The sequence below is a fragment of the Rhinopithecus roxellana genome, chromosome 8 (assembly GCF_007565055.1).
Source record: "Rhinopithecus roxellana isolate Shanxi Qingling chromosome 8, ASM756505v1, whole genome shotgun sequence".
Taxonomy (NCBI): domain Eukaryota; kingdom Metazoa; phylum Chordata; class Mammalia; order Primates; family Cercopithecidae; genus Rhinopithecus; species Rhinopithecus roxellana.
The window spans coordinates 21,051,561-21,074,377 of NC_044556.1; the positions used below are offsets into that span (position 1 = coordinate 21,051,561).

At 41.1% G+C, this 22,817-nt stretch overlaps 1 protein-coding gene across 1 annotated transcript in view; it reads right to left on the bottom strand.

Annotated features, from left to right (window-relative positions):
* Positions 1-22,817, bottom strand: part of DIPK1A (divergent protein kinase domain 1A) — a 125,830-nt gene that overhangs the window by 14,591 nt on the left and 88,422 nt on the right. Inside the window, exon 2 of the mRNA XM_030936754.1 lies at positions 21,708-21,842. Within this exon, the coding sequence (XP_030792614.1) occupies positions 21,708-21,842 (135 nt within the window). The remainder of the gene's footprint in view (positions 1-21,707; positions 21,843-22,817) is intronic.

Consider the following 22,817-nt stretch of genomic DNA (forward strand, 5'->3'; position numbering starts at 1 on the left):
AGAAAAGAGCAGTGATGGCAAAAAAACAGAAACAACTTATGGTAATACATTTGAAATAAACAATTTTTCTAGAAAAATATACATAATAGAAAGTCATGCAGGAACAAATAGAAAAGCTGAATTAGATTAATACATATAAAAAATTGAATCAATAATCAAAAATGTTTCCCTCCAAAGAAAGCAGGCCAATAACTCTATGAGAGATTAGTTTATTTATTTATTATTTATTATTACCATTATTATTTTTTGAGATAGAGTTTTGCTCTTGTTGCCCAGGCTAGAGTGCAATGGCGTGATCTCGGCTCACTGCAACCTCCGTCTCCTGGGATCAAGCGATTCTCCTGCATTCGCCTCCCAAGTAGCTGGGATACAGGTGTCCACCACCATGCCCAGCTAATTTTGTATTTTTAGTAGAGACGGGGTTTCTCCATGTTGGTCAGGCTGGACTCGAACTTTCAACCTCAGGTGATCCACCCGCCTCGGCCTCCCAAAGTGCTGGGATTACAGGCGTGAGCCACTGCGCCCGGCCTTGAGAGATTAGTTTTAAGGAAGGAAAAAGAAAAAGAAAAGAAAAAAACAAAAGAAAAAGAACAGACCAGACAAGACAAGACAAGACAAGATGCAGGCCAGGGTACAGTCTTGGAAGGACTGCAGCATGCCATCCAGATGCAGTACTGGGAGATTTGCCATCCAGATGCAGTTTATGAGAGTGGAAAATGGGTAACAACATTAATGCCCCTCAACAGGAGAATGGTTGAATAAATTGTGGTATATTCACAGCACGAAATACTATGCAGTCATTAAAAATGAAAGAATTAGGCCCAGACATATCAACATAATGTGAAATGGAAACAATTTCAGAATGACGTGAGCAGTTTAGTACCATTTATTAAAGTTTAGATACATGCAAACATAAACATGGTATTTATGTACCCCTGCCACACGTAGTGAAAGAAAAACATCGCGGCAAAAACTCATACCATATTCAAGATGGTGCTTCCTGCGAAGCGGGAGGAAGGAGAGTATCAGGCAGGATAAGGCAGCTTCAACTATACTTGTAATGTTTTACTTATTTTTAAAAACGCAGCAAATATGGCAAAAGGTTAAGATTTCTTAAGAAGGGTGGTAGATACACAGCATTTGCCATATTGCTTTTTTTTTTTTTTTTCTGAGATGGAGTTTCGCTTTTGTCGCCCAGACTGGAGTGCAATGGCGCGGTCTCAGCTCACTGCAACCTCCGCCTGCCCGGTTCAAGCGATTCTCCTGCCTCAGCCTCCCGAGTAGCTGGATTATAGGAACCTGCCATCACACCCAGCTAATTTTTCTATTTTTAGTAGAGATGAGGTTTCACCATGTTAGCTAGGCTGGTCTGGAACTCCTAACCTCAGGCGATCTGCCTGCCTCGGCCTCCCGAAGTGCTGGGATTACAGGAGTGAGCCACTGCGCCTGGCTGCCATATTGTTTTTTATATGCCAATACAGTTCTATGACATTTGCATGTATATATATATCTTAAATTCTCACAATCTCCCTATGGAATAGGTATTACCATTATTTCCATTTTATTGATAAAGAAACTGAGGCAAGAGAGGTTAAGAAGAGGGTAAGAATTTTACAGAGAGTAGGTTAATGGCAGAGTTGGAACCTGATCCCAGATAGTCTGTCTCCAGAGCCTGTTCTTTTAACCACTAAGGTAACAGAACCAGGATTATTTATGTTGGAGAGGACCATGCAGAGCAGGTTTAGTACCGACTGTGTCAGATGCTCCCCCCGAGTGCACCCACTAAAGGTGTCTCTGGTCATTCCCTCCACACAAGCAACTCACAACAGGGCTAGGACTTTCATCTTTGTTTCCTGAGGACTTTGCACAATGCCTGACACATAATCAAATAGATAAAAAAGCACTTGCCAAATGCATGAATGAATGAAGTGTATGCTGGGTTTTATCCAGAAGTAGGGCACTCTATCATGAACAATTCATGGGATTGGACTTAAAGAGCGATACCCTTCCACTGTTCTGATCTTGGGCTCCTGAATCCTAAGAAACACTTTATCTTAACTCTGTTCAATGTCAGGATTTAAACATGACTCTTTCCACAACAACTATCTTTCAATAAATCATCTTGGGAGTTTATATTTCTTTCCTGAGCCTATTTTCTTCCTTCCTTCTTTCTGTATATTCTCAAATCTAACATTATTTGTGTCCATGTTATCTTCCCTTGTGGAAAGTTGGATGATTTGAAGGCAGATACTTGGTTACATTCATCTTCAAACCTCTCCTCCTCTCTAGCACACAGCACAGTTTGGTATTTAAGTGTTCAGTAAATGTTTATTAGATAACCAACATAAATAGTGGTTTTGGCTTTAAAATCTCATTGAGGATTAAAGTGCATACTTTTCTATAATATTAATATATATATATTTTAAAATAGCACAAACAAGGTAGCTCATTAGTAAACGTATTGGAAAGCAGTAAAAACTAGTCTGGCATTCAGCTACAAGAGTGAAATTCTAGTTCTGAGCAAAAACCTCAGGCCAACCATTCATCAAAGAGGTAGTTACAATGAGCAGGCTCTTCCATTTGTGGCTTACATCACAAACCAAAAGCAAATTTCCCACATGCTCGTATAGAAAGGATGGTTGGCCACGTACTGTTTCATTTTGTTTTGTTGTTTTTCAGGCACAGCCACACACACAAACTGTAATTACTGTCAGTAAACGATATTCTAAATAAAAAGACACAGAAATTATAGAGAACGTTCCACTTTACCATAGGATAATCAGCGAAAACATCAAAGGTTTTCCTGTCCTAAGATTTTTCTTTACTCGGGTGATTCTCCTAAATGTCTCTCTTGCTTGCACATACCTCATCACACCAGGAGATGGCACTCTTTAGTTTTATTTGACGAAACCCACTGCGTTGAATGAATAATTTCATGAACTATGGAAACTACCACAAGGGGGCAATAACGATGAACACATGTACACTACTAGGTTTTAAGTAATTTTCTAAGATTTGTGTTCTAAAAATGTATTTCAGACAAACTCATCAATTTTTCCTAAGAAAAAAAAATTGCAGAGTTGGATTCTTAACAATGCCTGAAAATCTTCCACACCTCTAGTGAACACCTTCTCCCGTTCCCCGTAGCGACGATATTAAATCTTCACCATTTTCTAGACTTCCACTTCAGGTTCACATTCTCATCCTCTCAGCCATTAAGAGTGCTCAAATCTCTCTCTCCCCTCCCCCCAACACACACTCACCACTCTTTCTTTCCTTCGGTTATAACAGAGTCTGCAATTTATTTTAAAATTCCTCAGCACAGTTTAATATATGTGTGTAAGCTATAGTCCAGATGCCTCTCATATCCAAATCAGGAATGCACAGGTGCTTGGCTAGAGCTGTAATCAGGAAGCCAATGCTCGAGGCAGCTACTCTAAGCGCTTCCATATTCCTTATCTCCTTACTTTGATCAAGATTGGTCAATTTCTGAGATTTTTTGCTAATTAGGAAATCTGGCTTTTATTGGTGAAATTTGTGGTTTTCTCTTGAGACAGGGTCTCACTCTGTTGCCCAGGCTGGAAGTGCAGTGGCATGATCAAAGCTCACTGTAGCCTTGATCTCCTGGGCTCAAGCAATCCTCCCACCTCAGCTTCCTAAGTAGCTAGGATTACAGGTGCATGCCACCACCGTGGCTAATTTTTTTTATTTTTAGTAGAGATGGTGTCTCAATTTGTTGCCAAGGCTGGTCTCAAGCTCCTGGCCTTAAGCAATCTGCCTGCCTCGGTCTCCCAAAGTGCTGAGATTACAGGCATGAGCCACTGCACCCGGCCTGTGGTTTGTTAAATAGCATGATAAATGTTACAAGTGAATGATAAGTGGTAAAATTAAAGGTATCTAAGATATATGGATTGGTTAAAATATGAGATATTCCATACCTTTTTATGAAGAGGGTTTAATAACTAGTTGAGGCTATAATCTTTACCTTTAGGGAAGTACCTGGAGCTAACAGTTTTACAGTTAGAGGTTCTCAAACTTTAGAGAACTTCAGATTGCATGGAGGGTTGATTAAAACACAGTTTGCTGGACCCGTCTCAGAGTTTCTGACTCAGTAGGTCTTGCATTAGACTGAAAATATGCATTAATTTTAAGTGCCCACGCTGGCCTAAGAGACCACATATTGAGAATTATTGGTTCAGAATTTCCAGTGGCCTGACGCTAATTGTAAGGAAACACAAGCCTGCCTTTGAAGTATCGTTGCTTTTACCTTGACTAAATCTTTCATGCAAGTTGATAGACCACTTAAAAGGGTAGACTTGGGGGCCAGACACAGTGGCTCACACCTATAATCCCAGCACTTTGGGAGGCCGAGGCAGATGGATCACCTGAGGTCAGGAGTTCGAGAGCAGCCTGGCCAACATGGTGAAACCCCATTTCTACTAAAAATACAAAAAAAAAAAAAAAAAAAAAATAGCCAGGTGTGCTGGTGTGCACCTTAGTCCCAGCTACTAGGGTGGCTGAGACAGGAGAGTCACTTGAACCCAGGAGGAGGAGGTTGGAGTGGGCTGAGATCGTACCACTGCACTCCAGCCTGGGCAACAGAGCAAGACTGCATCTCAAAAAAAAGAAAGAAAAAGGCAGAGTTAGAACTTTAATAAGTTTACAGGCACATTATATGAAATGTTTCATGACTGCTTGAAAATAAATTTATTGCAAATAAAATGTTTTATGACTGAATAATTGTCTACATGTCTAGCAGAAATTGCTTTCATACAGCCTAGTAATAAGGTTGTATGGGGGTACTTAATCCTCACTTACATCAAACATAGGTGGATTCTGGTTCTTCCCTCCCTCCTTCCCAATCTCTATGTCTTTTTTTTCTTGACTTATTACAGTGACTAGGATATTCAGTAATATGTGAATAGAAATGAGAATGTATATCCTTGCTTTGATCCTAATCGCAGAGATTATATATTCAGATTTTCACCATTACATATGATGTTGGCTGTGGGTTTTTCATAGATGTCTTTTATCAGGTTGAGAAAGTTCCCTCCTATTCTTAGTTTGCTGAGAATTGACTGAATTTTGTCAAATGCATCTATTTAGATAATCATATATTAAGTTTTTCTATTCTCTTTTTCTTTTTTTTTTTTGAGACAGGGTCTCACTCTGTCACCCAGGCTGGAGTGCAATGGTGTGATCTCAGCTCACTGCAACCTCTGCCTCCTGGGTTCCGGCAATTCTTGTGCCTCAGCCTCCCAGGTAGCTGCTGGGACTGCAGGCAAGAACCACCAGACATGGCTAAGTTTTGTATTTCTAGTAGAAATGGGTTTTTGTCATGTTGCCCAGGCTAGTCTCTAACTCTTGGCCTCAAGTGATCCACCCACCTTGGCCTCCCAACGTGCTGGGATTACAGGCATGAGCTGCTGCGCCCAGCCAATACTCATAACAGGTTTTTTTTGTTTGTTTGAGACGGAGGCTTGCTCTGCCACCCAGGCTGGAGTGCAGTGGCCGGATCTCAGCTCACTGCAAGCTCCGCCTCCCGGGTTTACGCCATTCTCCTGCCTCAGCCTCCCGAGTAGCTGGGACTACAGGCGCCCGCCTCGTCGCCCGGCTAGTTTTTTGTATTTTTAAGTAGAGACAGGGTTTCACCGTATTAGCCAGGATGGTCTCGATCTCCTGACCTCGTGATCCGCCCGTCTCCGCCTCCCAAAGTGCTGGGATTACAGGCTTGAGCCACCGCGCCCGGCCCCTCATAACAGTTTTAACAATGATCTCTGACTTGCAAATTTTAGTCCTTATATTATTTAACCTCCTTCAGCATTTGTCCTGGTTGACCACACTGTTTTAAAACTCTTTCCTATGGCTTCTCTCTTCATGTTTTCCTCCTCCTTCTCTAGCAACTCTCTTTCATCTTTTTTGAGACAGGGTCTCACTCTGCCACCCAGTCTGGAGTGCAGTGGCGTTATCACACCTCACTGTAGCCTCAACCTCCCTGGGCTCAGGTGATCCTCCCACCTCAGCCTCCCAAGTAGCTGGGACTATAAGCACGCACTACCACACCCGGCTAAGTTTTGTATTTTTTGTAGAGACAAGGTTTTGCCTTATTGCTCAGGCTGATCTTGCATTCCTGAGCTCAAGCGAACCACCTGTCTGGTAACTCTTTATGAGTGTTCTTTATGGAATTCTCTTCCTTTCTCACCATCTTAAGTATTCGTGTTTTCCAGGGTTTTGTTCCATTTTCCTTGTATTCTCTGTATACCATCATCAGTGACATTCCCACAGCTCTGAGGAATCCTGGTTCTATCCCAGCCTAGGCCTTTTTGCTGAATTAATTATCCAAGTGCTACCTGAACATCTATTGTCTCGATTTGGATAACCCAAAAGCAATTCACACTCAGCCTATCCAAGACTGAACCATCACACCCTGCCCCTCCTCTGTCCCAAGGGTTGTCCTCCTTTACGGCCTGCCTCAGTGGAAGGTGCCATCAACCACCTAGGTACCGAGGAGGGAAGCAGAGAGTTGTCCTAAAGTTCTTGTTCTTCCCCACTTCCCCAAACTCAACTGGTCACCAATTGCTGGCAATCAAATTACTTCCTTCATATCCTTTGAGGCTATTTCATCCCTTCCATTCCCACTGTCAATGTCATAGTTTAAACCCTCGTCACTTTGTGCCTGGATTATTACAACTGCCATAAAACAGATCCCCCTGCTTGTGCTGTCTCCTATCTAAACCACCCTCTCCACTACAAGTAGCAAACTTTTTCTAAACATAAATCTGATCAGTCACTTCCCTGCTTAAAAACTTCTACTGATTCTCTACTGCTCTGAAGGTAAAAGGCAAATTCCTTACCATGATATACAAGGTCTGTTATGAGTTTGACCCTGCTTCCTTCACCTCTGCAAATTGCCTTTCATCTTCTCTGCTCTAGCTATGCTATGCCTGGAATGTAGCATTATTTCTTATGTTTGTAGCTTTGCACATGCCTCCTTCTGTCTGCAATGCTCATTCATCAAAATTCAGCTCAGATGTAACCTTTTCCAGAAAGTCATCTGGGTCCTTCTTCATTGGGGTTTCGAGCAAAATATTGCTTAGGATATACTTATGCTGAAAAACTACTGTTGTTTATTGGCAATATTTGGGATATACTTATACTCAAGGTAGTCCTAGTTTATTTTAAATTTGAATGTAACTGAGCATCCTGTATTTTTATTTGCTACCTAGCAACCCTACTCCCAGTCTCATGTATGTGCTCCTCCTTTTTATTTTTCCATATCCCCTACTAGTCTGTAAGCATCTTCAGGGCAGGGATACCTCTCATCTCTGTATCCCCAGGCTCCAGTACAGTGCCAGTAAGCGGACAATAAATATTTAATTGAAATAAAATGTGTTATTGCTGGCTTGTTTTTTCTAAGTTGGCTTTAACCCTTAGTCTCTTTCTTGCTTCACAGGAATGAGCTAATCTTAAAAGTGACACCGCCTGTGCCAGGATTACAACAAATATCACAAAATATAAGAGAGTGTAGCATAAGACATGAAGGCCACCGGAAGTGCTACTATGATTTAAGATTGGCCGGGCAGTGGTGGCTCATGCCTACAATCCCAGCACTTTGGGAGGCTGAGGTGGGGGGAATCAATTGAAGCTAAGAGTTCAAGACTAGGCTGGGCAACATAGGAAGACCCCTGTCTCTACAAAAACAAAAACAAAAAACCCACAAAAATCAAAATAAAATAGAGATTTCCTTAGAATAGGGTTTATGTGTGTTAAGATTTCAAATAAACTTGTTTAATAATTTTTTATAAGTTCATAAAGAAGTTGGTATAAAGGGAAAAGGATTATACTTTTCTTTTTTTTTTTTTTTTTTTTTTTTGAGACGGAGTCTGGCTCTGTCGCCCAGGCTGGAGTGCAGTGGCCGGATCTCAGCTCACTGCAAGCTCCGCCTCCCGAGTTCACGCTATTCTCCTGCCTCAGCCTCCCGAGTAGCTGGGACTACAGGCGCCCGCCACCTCGCCCAGCTAGTTTTTTGTATTTTTTAGTAGAGACGGGGTTTCACTGTGTTAGCCAGGATGGTCTTGATCTCCTGACCTCGTGATCCGCCCGTCTCGGCCTCCCAAAGTGCTGGGATTACAGGCTTGAGCCACCGCGCCCGGCCTATACTTTTCTTAAAAGGAAAAAAGCTTGTACTTTAAAACAGTGTGTTCTCGCCAGGTGCGGTGGCTCACGCCTATAATCTCAGCACTTTGAGAGGCCAAGGTAGGTGGATCACTTGAGGTCGGTCAGGAGTTTGAGACAAGCCTGGTCAACATGGTGAAACCTCGTCTCTAATAAAAATACAAAAAAATAGCTGGGCATGGTGGCGCATGCCTATAATCCCAGCTACTCCAGAGGGCTGAGGCAGGAGAATCTCTTGAACCCAGGAGGTGAAGGTTGCCGTGAGCTGAGATGTGACACTGCACTCCAGCATGGGCAACACAGTGAGACTCCGTCCCAAAAAAACCAAAAAATCAAAAACAAAAACCAAAACCAAAACAGTGTGTTCCAAGTAGGACTGGTTCAGTATATCTCAAAACACAGGATAATGGCAGAAAATATATGTGTCAAGTTAAATAATAATTGATCCTAAGCAAAGGCAAAGCTAAATGAAATACAGTTAGCTATATATCACTATCTAATTGAAAACACGGTTCCAAACATCTTAAATTTAGTATATCTTATGTTAGTTGCTTTAAGCAACAATCCATTATCCCAAGAAATCAAATTTCAAAAGAGACTGTAATAAAACTTAGAGGCCCTTTTATTTTTTAATACTTCCATTTAAAGGATGTGCTCATATAATGGCCACAAAGGTTTGCTAGAGTAATGTAGTGAGTAATTCCTCATTATTACCCAGGTAGAAACTTAGAATTTGCTTGCATAGAGGAATATGTCAGAAGAGATCAATATTAAACAATGTGGTCCTGAGAAATGTATAGAAGGGGAATATTCTTCTCTGCCTCTTTTTTCCCTTTATGAAAGAACCCAACAAACAAAATATCTGTTTTTTGTGTCAAGAGAATCTTACCTACAAAGTCAAACTGTAAAACGTCTTTATGGGGAAACACCAAATAGGATTTGCTGAAATAATGAATAAATGAGTGATTTCTACAATCAGAGAAAATGTTAAAAAATGATACAACAAGGCTGGGCACAGTGGCTCACACCCTATAATCCTAGCACTCTGGAAGGCCAAGGCGGGCAGATTACCTGAGATCAGGAGTTTGAGATCAGCCAGGTCAACATGCCGAAATCCTGTCTCTACTAAAAATACAAAAAAATGGCCGGGTGCGGTGGCTCAAGCCTGTAATCCCAGCACTTTGGGAGGCCGAGACGGGCGGATCACGAGGTCAGGAGATCAAGACCATCCTGGCTAACACGGTGAAACCCCGTCTCTACTAAAAACTACAAAAAACTAGCCGGGCGAGGTGGCAGGCGCCTGTAGTCCCAGCTACTCGGGAGGCTGAGGCAGGAGAATGGCGGGAACCCGGGAGGCGGAGCTTGCAGTGAGCTGAGATCCGGCCACTGCACTCTAGCCTGGGCGACAGAGCGAGACTCCGTCTCCAAAAAAAAAAAAAAAATTAGCTGGGTGTGGTGGTGTGTGCCTGTAATCCCAGCTACTCAGAAGGCTGAGACAAGAGGATTGCTTGAATCCAGGAGGTGGAGGGTGCAATGAGCTGAGATTGGGCCATTGCATTCCAGTCTGGGCGCCAGAGTGAGACTCCGTCTCAAAAAAAAAAAAAAAAAAAAAAGATATAACATACTATATAGCCAAGAACAGTGACTCACACTTGTAACCCCAACTACTCAGGAGATCTAGGCGGAGGATCCCTTAAGGGCAGGAGTTGGAGATCAGCCTGGGCAACACAGTGATAACCCATCTCTAATAAAAATTTTAAAAATTAGCTGGGCATGGTGGCTCATGCCTGTAGTCTCAGCTACTCGGGAGGCTGAAGTGGGAGGATCCCTGGAGCCCAAGAATTCAAGGCTGCAGTGAGCTATGATCGTGCCACTACACTCCAGCCTGGGTGGCAGAGAGGGATCCTGTCTCCAAACAAAACAAAAAAAGCACCCCCTCCTCCACCATATTATATAATTAGCTTGGTGGAAAAAGAAAAAAGCACAACTGACAAAAAAATGGATTTTTCCAAGCACATCTAATTAGGGTTAGTTGTTGCTCTCATTTTTAGACAGTTCTCGTTTCCTACAACTTTCATAAGTTAACAAAGGCTTTTCTGGGTATACCGTTCCCACTCCATTTCCCTTCTTGGAGTTTTAAAAGCTTATTATCCATCTCACTAGAGTCAAGCCCTAAATAATGGATGATGACAGTGGAAAGTTTCATATTTTTACTAAAACTGAAAACAGTAAACTTAAATTCAAATTGCAAACTAATGTACAGTGTGCAAAATTAATCTCAATTCTGGTTCCCACCTTATAGCATTACCCTAAATCTCTTAATAAAAATTATCCATTGGTTACAGAAAACATCTCAGGAAAATAATACTAATATTCTATGGTGGTTTCCAATGTTGAAATGATATACTTAATAGATTAATACACACTGTACATAATTTATATGAAATACATAATTTGTTCAACATTCTGTTTGTTTTTAGAATTTACTATAAAAAGACAAAAGAGAAAAATATATTAATTTATAAGCAGTTAAAAGCCCCAACCAAGGCTGTGGTTCAGTGGCTACTAATACATGGTTCTGGGAATTCTCTGGTCTAGTGTTCATCAGAATCTTATTCTTTGGGATAAAAGTGCTAAGGTAAGCCTGATTTATAATTAGAGGGAAAAAGAAACTCTTTCACGTCTTTCCAAATCCTTTCTATTCCATAAGGTCCTGTAGAAGTTTGTTTTTTTTTTTAGACGGAGTTTCTCTCTTGTTGCCCAGGCTGGAATGGAATGGCATGATCTCAGCTCACTGCAACCTCTGCCTCCTGGGTTCAAGTGATTCTCCTGCCTCAGCTTCCCGAGCAGCTGAGATTATAGGCATGCGCCACCAGGCGTGACTAATTCTTGTAATTTTAGCAGAGATGGGTTTTCACCATGGTGGCCAGGATGGTCTCGAACTCCTGACCTCAGGTGATCCACCCGCCTCAGCCTCCCAAAGTGCTGGGATTACAGGCATGAGCCACCGCGCCAGGCCTCGAAGGCCCTGTAGAAGTTCTACCTCCTCTATGAAGCCTTTCCACACTATTCTGTCTAAAATAATCTCTCTATTCATAGATGCCTTCTTTTTTTACCTTTTTGTAGTACAACTACTTACCATACAAACTAAATCATTTTAGCCTGACGTGATGGTCTTTTGATGTGCCAACTTGGCTGGCTAGGCCATAGTCCCCAGTTATCAAAACAAACAATCTAGGTGTTGCTGTGAGGGTATTTTGCAAATGTAATTAAAATTCATAATCAGTTGACTTTAAGAGAGAGTATCCTAGATAGTCTGGGAGGGCCTGAGTCTATCAGTTGAAGGGCCTCAAGAGCATCACAGAGGACTCCCTGATGAAACAATGTTGTCTGTAGACAGCAGCTTCTGCCAATGCCCAAGAATTCCAGCCTGCCCTTCCTGATTGCCTTCTGTATGGATTTTAGATTTGCTCAGCCAGCCCCCACAACTGTATAAACCAACTCCTTGCAATAAATCTCTTTATATCACTTTTGCTTCTCTGGCTGAACCCTGACTAATACACCTGATTAAATAATGTGTGTGTGTGTGTGTGTGTGTGTGTGTGTGTGTGTGTGTCTCATCTTCCCAGTCAGACTCAAGGGCAGGAACTTGCGAATATAACAATAATAACTTACTGTACATTTACCATGTGTCAGATACAGTGTTAAGTCTTTCAATACATGAACTCATTTTATCCTTACAACCACCTGATATGAAAGTATTACTAATCTCCATTTTACAAAGCCTAAATAATTTGCCCAGCTTATATAGCTCAGAAATGGCAAAGCTGGAACTCAAACCTAAAGTTCTTTTACTCCAATGCTTACACTCTTAACTATTACAATGGATGGGGCACTTCACACACAAACGGAGAGAGAAAGACAGAGGCATGCAGAGAAGAAAGCTATGGAACACAATATAGACCACAACTGTTAAACAGATATAAACTGTTTTTTTTGTTGTTGTTGAGACAGGGTCTTACTCTGTTGCCCAGGGTGGAGTGCAGTGGCGCAGTCTCAGCTCGTGGCAACCTCTGCCTCTCAGGTTCAAGTGATTATCCTGCCTTGGCTTCCTGACTAGCTGGGATTATAGGCGCGCACTGCCACACCTGGCTAATTTTTGTATTTTTAGTAGAGATGGGGTTTCACCATGTTGGCCAGGCTGACCTCAAACTCCAGACCTCAAGTGATCTGCCCATCTCAGCCTCCCAAAGCACTGGGATTACAGGTGTGAGCCACCGTGCCCAGTGGTAAACTGCTTATTACAGTTTGCTGACAATTTGTCCTCCCTAACTCCTAAGCAATGATTTCAGCTCGGAGGCAATGCTCTCAATGGGACAGCTACAACAATCTTCCAGGAAATTTTTGAATTACAATGCTAGGTTACAGCAATGACAAGTTTTGGGTACTTGCCCCAGATCAAATGAAATAAGTCAAGGACTTGAGAACCTTCTCTATGTTCAACAGATATGTCAGAGCATCATTCAGTGTTAGATTACCAGGTTAATTAGTTCAATTCTACTTTATCTTCATAAAATCTGTGATGCAGGTAGGACAGAGATACTTTTCTTTGAACCTGTATAATGTAGTTATTAAAGCAAGCCAATGAAATAAAGTCACTTATTCAAAGTCACACAGTATAGCACAAGAAAAAGTGAGGCTGGGGCTTTCACTTCAGCCTAGCATTTTTTCTAATAGGCTGACATGATACAGTTTAGCTACTAGTAATTGAGAAGTTCTTCATAGGGGGTGGGTTGTACCACTAATATCCAACATTTAAAAATCTACATAGTGGCCGGGCGCAGTGGCTCAAGCCTGTAATCCCAGCACTTTGGGAGGCCGAGACGGGTGGATCACGAGGTCAGGAGATCGAGACCATCCTGGCTAATACGGTGAAACCCTGTCTCTACTAAAAAAATACAAAAAACTAGCCGGGCGACGAGGCGGGCGCCTGTAGTCCCAGCTACTCGGGAGGCTGAGACAGGAGAATGGCGTGAACCCGGGAGGCGGAGCTTGCAGTGAGCTGAGAGCCGGCCACTGCACTCCAGCCTGGGTGACAGAGCGCGACTCCGTCTCAAAAAAAAAAAAAAAAAAAAAAAAAAAATCTACATAGTGTTACTAAAGGAATAAGACAGATTTTCATAAGCCACATACGAAAGCAATCAGATTCCTCAAACTCCCCTCTTTGGGCATTTGCATTCACTGTCCTTTCTCTTTAAATGCTTTTTGCCTACATTCTCACACAATTGCTTCCTCTCATCAGCTTGCAATTCAAAATGCCATCTTTTCAGAGAGGCTTTTCCGGTTAAGACAGCATGCCTAGCCATTCTCTACTAAATATTGCTATTACTTTTTTTTTTTTTTTTTTTTTTTTTGAAGCGCAGTTTCGCTCGTGTTGCCCAGGCTGGAGTGCAATAGTGCGATCTCAGCTCACCACAATCTCTGCCTCCTGGGTTCAAGCGATTCTCCTGCCTCAGCCTCCCTAGTAGCTGGGATTTCAGGCATGCACCACCACACCCAGCTAATTTTTTTTCTTTTTTTTTTTTTTGAGACAGAGTCTCGCTCTGTCACCCAGGCTGGAGTGCAGTGGCCGGATCTCAGCTCACTGCAAGCTCCGCCTCCCGGGTTCACGCCATTCTCCTGCCTCAGCCTCCCGAGTAGTTGGGACTACAGGTGCCGCCACCTCGCCCGGCTAGTTTTTTGTATTTTTAGTAGAGACGGGGTTTCACCGTGTTAGCCAGGATGGTCTCGATCTCCTGACCTCATGATCCGCCCGTCTCGGCCTCCCAAAGTGCTGGGATTACAGGCTTGAGCCACCGCGCCCGGCCACCCAGCTAATTTTTATTTTTTTTTAGTAGAGACAGGGTTTCACCATGTTGGTCAGGCTGGTCTCAAACTCCCAACCTCAGGTGATCCGCCCACCTCGACCTCCCAAAGTGCTGGGATTACAGGTGTGAGCCACCACACCCAGCCAGTTATTACATATATTTTCATTGCCCTTGTCAGAACCTTATTTATTTACTTGTTTTTGTTTTTATTATACACATTCCACAATAAGAATGCAAGCTCCTTGGCTGGATGTGGTGGCTCACACCTATAATTCCAGCACTTTTGGAGGCCGAGGCAGGTGGATCACCTGAGGTCAGGAGTCGAGACCAGCCTGGCCAACATGGTGAAACCTTGTCTCTATTAAAAACACAAAAATTCACAGGGTGTGGTGGCAGATGCCTGTACTTCCAGTTACTAGGGAGGCTGAGGCAGGAGAATTGCTTGAATCCGGGAGACGGAGGTTGCAGTGAACTGAGATCATGCCACTGCACTCCAGTTTGGGTGACAGTGAGACTCCATCTCAAAAAAAAAAAAAAAAAAGAAAAAGCTCCTTAAGGCATGAATTCTGTCTTGCTTACCACAGTATGCCTAGCACCTAGAAAAATAACTTAGATGCAGATGTTCAAAAAATATTTAACTGACTGATAGATACCTCTTCTAAAATGGATTATACTTTTTATATTATTGCTATACGACAGTAGTTACCTTGAAAATAAATATTAAATAATAATAATTATTATTATTATTTTGATACAGGGTCTCATTCTGTTGCCCAGGCTGGAGTGTAGTGGTGCTATCATGGCTCACTGCAGCCTCGACCTCTTTTGCTCTAGTGATCCTCTCACCTCAACCTCCAAGTAGCTGGGACTACAGATGCATGCCACCATGCCCAGCTAATTTTTTATTTTTTTGTAGAGATGGATTCTCACTATGTTGCCCAGCTGGTCTTAAACTCCTGGGCTCAAGCAATCCTCCCACCTTGGCCTCCTAAAGTGCTAGGATTACAGATGTGAGCCACCATACCTGGTGCTGGTTAAATTATAAAGAATAGAAAAAATAAGTGAAAGGAAAGATTTTGCAAACTTTTAAAGAGAATAAAAGAACCCACACTTTAAAACTTAAAACTTCAGCAAATAATATTTGTGGAACCTCTTTTGGATCTTTTGTGTCTCTTTATAATCTTCCTTAGTTCACAAAGATGAAATTGACTGAAGATTTTGAAGGGAATCTGTTCAAAGGTTATACACAGGATACTGTAATCCTTTGATGAGCATGTGTTTACTAAGCATGACTTTAAGATTATGCAGTTTTATATTTATATACCTAAAATTCAAAATTAGCAATTTTATTATATGCTTTGGTTCTCTTCAATCCACTTAAAAAAAGAACAGTCCATGCACTAATACAGAGGGAGAGAGGCAATCAGTTTAGACTCCACATTTCAAAGTAGTAATGACCAGGACCAGAAGTATGTATGGATATTGCCATAATTCATGAAATGGCCAGGTAATTACTTAGGCAGATATTGTAAAACTGAACCATGGGAGAAACCAATTTCAAATATATTACATTTCAAGTTAGGAAGGCTGATTAGACTTTTAAAAAAGGTATAATCTGTAATATAAAACTTATATGAATTATACACACATACACCACACACATCTGTTGCTTTCCTCTAAACATCTAAGAATTTGCACATTTGCATAAGTGGTTTCATATTGTTTTACTTTCAATATCTCTATATATTTCAGATGTCTCTCTTATAGCTGGATTTTGATTTTCTTTTTTTTTTTGGAGATGGGGTCTTGCTTTGTTGCCCAGGCTAGAGTGCAATGGCGCGATGTCAGCTCACTGCAGCCTCTGCCTCCCAGGTTTCAGCGATTCTCCTGCCTCAGCCTCCTGGGTAGCTGGGATTACAGGCGCATGCCATCATGCCTGGCTAATTTTTGTAGTTTTAGTAGAGACGGGGTTTCACCATGTTGGCCAGGCTGGTCTCGAACTCCTGACCTCAGGTGATCCACCCATCTTGGCCTCCCCAAGTGCTGGGATTACAGGCATGAGCCACCGCGCTTGGCCTGGATTTTGATTTTTAAATACAACCTCACAATCTTTTGTCTTTCAACTGAATCATTTGGTTCACTGATAATACACTGTAATTACCATCATATGTGGGTTTAAATATACTACATCTGATGCCATGGTAAGCCACCCAAATCTCCTTCTCCAGGATTGGAGCACTTATTCCTTCAGCACTGGGAGTATAGGTAGCAAATAGCTCTCAGCTGAGTCCTTCTTTAGGCCTGCCCTCAGCCAGAGTACAGCCTTGCCCAAGGTGATACCTCCTTGCAGGGATGGGGGTAAAGATGGGAATCTGCTTCCACTGACTGGTCAGTGAGGGGGATAAAGGTCTGGACCTTTGCAAGGTCATCCAGCTCCAGAATTCCCTATAGGGTTGACCTTTAAGGCCTTTGTTACTACTGCAGTGCAGTTCAACTTTTCCCTCTGACTTACTCTGCTTCCTCACTCTCTACAGGTGTTAATCCCAAGAGCCCAACTTAATCAACTTGCTGCAGGCAAATCTTAGTCTCTAAATCTGCTTTCCAGGGAATTCAATCTGTGACAACTTTCATCTTATTATGTATTTTTTTTTTTTTTTTTTACTTATCCTGCCTGTTCTGTTTCTTTTTCTTTACTTTCTTGCCTTCTTTTGGGCTATTCTTTTATTCTTTTTTTTTTTTTCCCTGAGAGACTGAGTTTTGCTCTTGTTGCCCAGGCTGGAGTGCAGTGGCACAATCTTGGCTCACTGCAACCTCCGCCACCCGGGTTCAAGTGATTCTCCTGCCTCAGCTTCCCAAGTAGCTGGGATTACAGGCATGCGCCACCACGCCCAGCTAATTTTGTATTTTTAGTAGAGGTGGGGTTTCTCCATGTTGGTCAGGCTGGTCTCCAACTCCCAACCTCAGGTGATCCACCCGCCTCAGCCTCCCAAAGTGCTGGGATTACAGGTGTGAGCCACCGCACCTGGCCTCTTTTATTCTTTTATTATTCAATTTTTTCTATGTTAGTTTGGAAATGATACACTCTTTTTCTATTCTATAGGTTATCCTAGAAATAATAATATGCATCCTTGAATTATCAAAGTCTAAAGTTAACTGGTTGATTCTTTTATCCTACTCTGCAATATTGTAAGGACTTAAACACTTCAACTTCCTTTATCCTTCTCCCACTTTATATGTAATTGTTATTCTAGGTATTGCAGCATATAAATGGAATCATACAATATTCGTCTTTTTGTGTTTGGCTTCTTTCACGTAGCATGTTTCCAATATTCATCCATGTTGTAGCATGTATCGGAATTTCACTTTTTTTAAAGGCTAATATTCCATTGTATCTATATACAATATTTTGTTTATCCATTCATCTGCGGATGGACAGTTGACTTGTTTCCATCTTTTGGCTACTGTGAATAATGCTACTGTGAACCTTGGTGTGCCAGAATCCATTTAAATCCCTGATTTCAATTTTTTTTGGTATATATACCCAGAAATGGATTTAATGGATCATAAGGTAATTCTATGTTTAACAATTTGAGAACCCTCCATACTATCTTCCTGATTCTTTTTCTTTAAATCTTTTTTTTTTTTTTTTTTTTTTTTTTGAGACAGAGTCTCCCTCTGTCACCCAGGTTGGGGTGCAGTGGTGTGATCTCAGCTCACTGCAACCTCTGCCTCCTGAGTTCATGTGATTCTTGTGCATCAGTCTTCTGAGTAGCTGGAATTACAGGTGTGTGCCACTACACTCGGCTAATTTTTTGTATTTTTAGTAGAGACAAGTTTTCGCTATGTTGGCCAGGCTGGTCTCAAACTCCTGGAGTCAAGTGATCTGCCCACCTTGGCCTCCTAAAGTGCTGGGACTACAGGCGTGAGCCACCATGCCCAGCTCTGATTCTTTTTTACATATTACAATTCTCTGTTAAAATTATCCATTGTTTTACCTATTTCTTCTACCTTTATTCCTATTTAATTGAACATGAATATAAACAGTTATTTTTACATCCTTTTTGAATAACTCTAATCTGGATCATCTGCAGATCTGCTTCTAGTATCTGTGCTTATCTCTTGATATTTGGTCATTTTATTTTGTCTTTTGGCATTCTTTGTACTTTTTCACATAATGTCTCCAGAGAGGGTTTCCTTCTGTCTAGCAGACAAAGGTAATGGTAGCTGATCACCTTAACAAAATCAGGGGCTGTTTGAAGTTGAGGCTCTGTTGTAGCTCTGGGTAAAGCTCTAGCTACTTATGTCCAAGGATATATATCCCTCTAGGATTTTTAACTGAGAGCTTGGTATTCACTGGGGTTTCTCCTTCTGGCAAGTTCATAACTCTAATCTGTATCTTGTGAGACTGCCAAAGTGTCTGCTCTGCTTTTCAAAGGTTTTCCAATGAGGTTTTTAACCTCCCATTCTGCAGAGCCCAGGAATTGGCAAATATCCCAGTGGGATAACTGGCTGTATGCATGAGGTTCCCCTGGTTTTCTACAAAGGCTCTGCTGGTTTCTTGTCCCCAGTAGGGGCTTTCCGCCAATATAAGGTTTCTGCTTGTCAGACCCCTGCCCATGCCCAGAATCAGCAAATACCCCCCAGGGTAAAAGAGACCATAAAAGTCAGCTCACCATTCTGAGACTCTTTTAGTTTACCTTTACTCCTGGGGTTCATTCCTTTAAGGTCTCAGCCCAAAGCATGGTGTGCCAGGGTTCCCATCCCATCCTTGGTTGGATGTAGTAGATTTTTATTACCCTAGCCCCATAAAACTGTATATTTCAATTTTAGATCATACATCTCCAGTTAATAGCAGCCACAAAAACTAGGCTCAGCTCTTTCAAATCTTACCCTCTCGGCTGGGTGCGGTGGCTTATGTAGGTAATCCCAGCACTTTGGGAGGGCAAGGCAGGTGGATCACCTGAGATTAGGAGTTTGAGACCAGCCTGGCCAACATGGCAAAACCCCATCTCTACTAAAAACAGAAAAATTCGCCAGGTGTGGTGGTGGGTGCCTATAGTCCCAGCTACTTGGGAGGCTGAGACAGGAGAATCATTTGAACCTGGGAGGCAGAGGTTGCAGTGAGCCGAGACTGCACCATCGCACTCCAGCCTGGGTGACAGAGCAAAACTCTGTCTCAAAAAAAAAAAAAAAAAAATCTTATCCTCTCCTAGATCTTGATCAAGTAATTCCCTCCTATCTTGTTAGCACTTTGTGGCTTTAAAATATACTTTTTAAAAGGTTATTTTATTTTTGAAATGAAGTCTTGCTCTGTTGTCCAGGCTGGAGTGTGTTGTGGCAGGATCATAGTTCACTACAATCTCAAATTCCTGGATTTAAGGGATCCTCCCACCTCAGCGTCCCAAGTAGGTGGGACTACATGTGTATGCCACCCTGCCTGGCTAAAATAGACTTTAACAATATTTGTTTTGCTTGCTTTTTAGTTCCAATCCCACAATTGCTATACAATATTAGTACTATCTTAGCTCAGTACTACTGACTTTAGTACTACTAGTTATGATAGGTTTTAAGAACATAATCCCAAATGCAGAATAACTCTAATTTTTTAAAAGCCAGTCTTAGGAAAATGATATATTTTAGACTCATTTCATTTTGTCTTAATCTCTTAGAACAGTCTTTCTAGCATTACCAGATGATGTTAACAGGTCTTCCTGGAAGGCTGTGGTGGGGACGTGGTTTTTTCTGATCAAGTATATTTGCTCTGTCTTGGAGATGCATAACACACATTGGTATTTAAAAGACCCTAAGAAGTCCTCAGTAAAGTCAGCTGTTATCTTTATTTAACCCTCTGTTTCCAAATACGTCTGACCAGGGACATATTTTATCCATGGAATATCTATTAATGTGCTCCAAGGTACCTAGTTTGAGAAAGGTGGCCTAGAGAAAGAGAAATACACATTTCAAATAGTTTTGGTTATTTGTATGTTTTTGAACTTGATTATCTACCTCCTGTTTCCTCCTTCTTCACTGAAGGCTAGAAACTGAGTTTTGTGGGGTTTTATTAGCTTTATTAAACTGTCACTTCTTCTGTCAGTCTTTTCTGATGTAGGGTAGCAGGAGTATGAGCTTCACAGAGAGACAGAATTAGGATCAAATTCTGGTTCCATCATCTTGGGCAAATTCTCCTATCTCTCTGGGTCATAGTTCTTTATCTATATACTATTACACTAAGGATTAATGAACATGTAAAGTACCCAGTACATTGGCCCCGGAGGTACCTCCTATCTTAAAATTCCTCAAGGATCTAGAATGGCCAGTTGGAATGAACACAGGATTGCTATCTTTGAACCTTGACTTAGGACTCTTCTTTACTAACTCATTCCCCTCCCTTGCCTAGTTAAGAGACTGTAACACTCCTGCGGAATAACGCGTTTTTGTATCCTGACTGATGGAGCACCTCGTGTTAAACTGGTTTTTATTTTCTTAGAACTTGGGGAAGCTCCAGGTTTCCATCTTATGTTCCCATAACAGTTACTATCTTATTTATCTTACCTTACTGTAATTACTCATTTTCTTTCCTGATCCAGTGTAAGTTTTACAAGGTCAAAGACATTTTTTCCCTGTTATATGCACACACCACTGGCCTGGGTAAAGAGTAGCCACTCAATAACTATAGAATCTTTAATAAGTTATAATAATTGGAACTCCTAAAATCATTATTATTCAAATATAATCCTGAGATGAAGTGTTTTAATATTCTTTATATTAGAAAGTACAGGTAGAGGCCGGGTGCAGTGGCTCGTGCCTGTAATCCCAGCTCCTTGGGAAATCAAGGAGGGCAGATCACTTGAGGCCAGGAGTTCGAGACCAGCCTCGGCAACATGGTGAAATCCTGTCTTTGCTGAAAATGTAAAAATTAGCCAGGCAAGGTAGTGCAAGCCTGTAATTCCAGCTACTCGGGAGGCTGAGGCAAGAGAATCACTTGAATCCGGGAGGCAGAGGTTGCAGTCAGCTGAGGTTGCACCACTGCACTCCAGCCTGGGCAACAGAGCGAGATTTCATCTCAAAAAAAAGAAAAAGAAAGTACCGGTAGAAAACAAGGAGTTAAATTTACTTGAAATTCTCAAATTTTTAAAATATAAGTCTATAGAATCAATGAACACTACTAGAAATCTTAGACTGATACAGTCATTTTTCTGAGATATAGCCAATCACTAGGATAGAAACAGAATAATATTCTTTCTAGATACATTTTGGTATTCAAGAGTAACTCCATTTATTCAAAAGATGTGTTCTAGAAAGTCTGCCTGTAAATAAAGTTTTATAGTCTAAACATTAAAAAACTCATCTGATTGAAATAAACTAAAACTTAAATATAGTTAAAATATATATATATATCTAAAAAATAAAAATACCTCTTTGTATTGAGGATGTCCCCACACTAACTAATGTAATGTATTTTAATTTCTGAACACTGGAATTTTCAAAGTGGGGAAAACTTTACGAACTTTACTAACTGGTCATATCAAAAAGCTAAGAAGATTAGCACAATTCTAATGTCAAATTAACTTTTATTTTAAAAAACATCGTTAGTAAGTATGTAAGTAGTAAACATAGTGTGTTATGAAGAGGCTTTTTAGTAAACAGGAAATTTAAAATACTTACTATTATTTTCTTACAGTCCTTTCCTCTGCATAATTCTGTATAGGTAGAATACTGCACATATATAATCCAGCTTCCAACAAAAACCGCCAACCAGGAAAAGAAAAGATATTTCATCCGCACATATGAGAAGCGAGCCTGTGAGTAAAAAAGAACATAACAATCATTCATTCAGCACCAAATCAGCATTCGATGTCCTAGAACGTGACTTCTCACCCTTCTTGGAATAACCCAATATATATTCTAGGCTTTCATATGGCAATTCTAGAACAAAGTGCACTTTGACTGAGTCCAAACAGCACTGGTCTCAGAAAAGGAAGCCCCTTGGTCCTGCCAAGGAAAAAGGGAACAAAATATCCTTTAAGATGTATAACCTTTCAAATACCACCATCATCCAAAGCTACTTTTTAGGCACAAGCACGTGTACCACGCTACCCTGGGCACCTTGTGAGATCACGTAAATAGAGGTACAATTCCTAGTTACTAGAAGCTTACAAAAGACTGTTTCACATAAGAATCTTAAAGGTCTTTAGGAACATCATGATAAAAATAATTTTGTTTTAAAGAAATAAGAACAGAGAATCTGGCTATTTGTCTAATGTCTCATACTGACAACCAGAACTAGAAATTAAGCTCTACAGTCATTTCTATTTCCCTATTGTATTCACCAGGGCTTTATGTTCCTTTTGTTCAACCAACCAAATGTTTCACCTAATAGATATTCTGGAAACTGAGGAGACGCTAACAACTGTTAAAGGAGAAATGACTGAAGAAGGGTTAAGATATATTAAAAATAAATTACTCTTTGCATGTCAACTTGTAAAGCTACACAATAGGATCTTCTTTGCATTGTTTTGTTTCCCGTGCTCTTGTGTTCTAATTGCAACTCGGGCTGGTTGAAGCCTTTTTTCCATCAACTACATATCAAACAGTTTCATCTTCAAAAGTGACACTTGAAGTCAAGACTAGTTGACATTTATTTTTTGAGTCTGTAGCACCCATGGTCTGGTTTTATAAACAGCAGAACTGAGGACTACGAAGAGAATTCGGCAGAATAAATTAAAGATATGTAAACAAACAATGAAAAGCTAGTTTTGCTTTTACAATCACGAG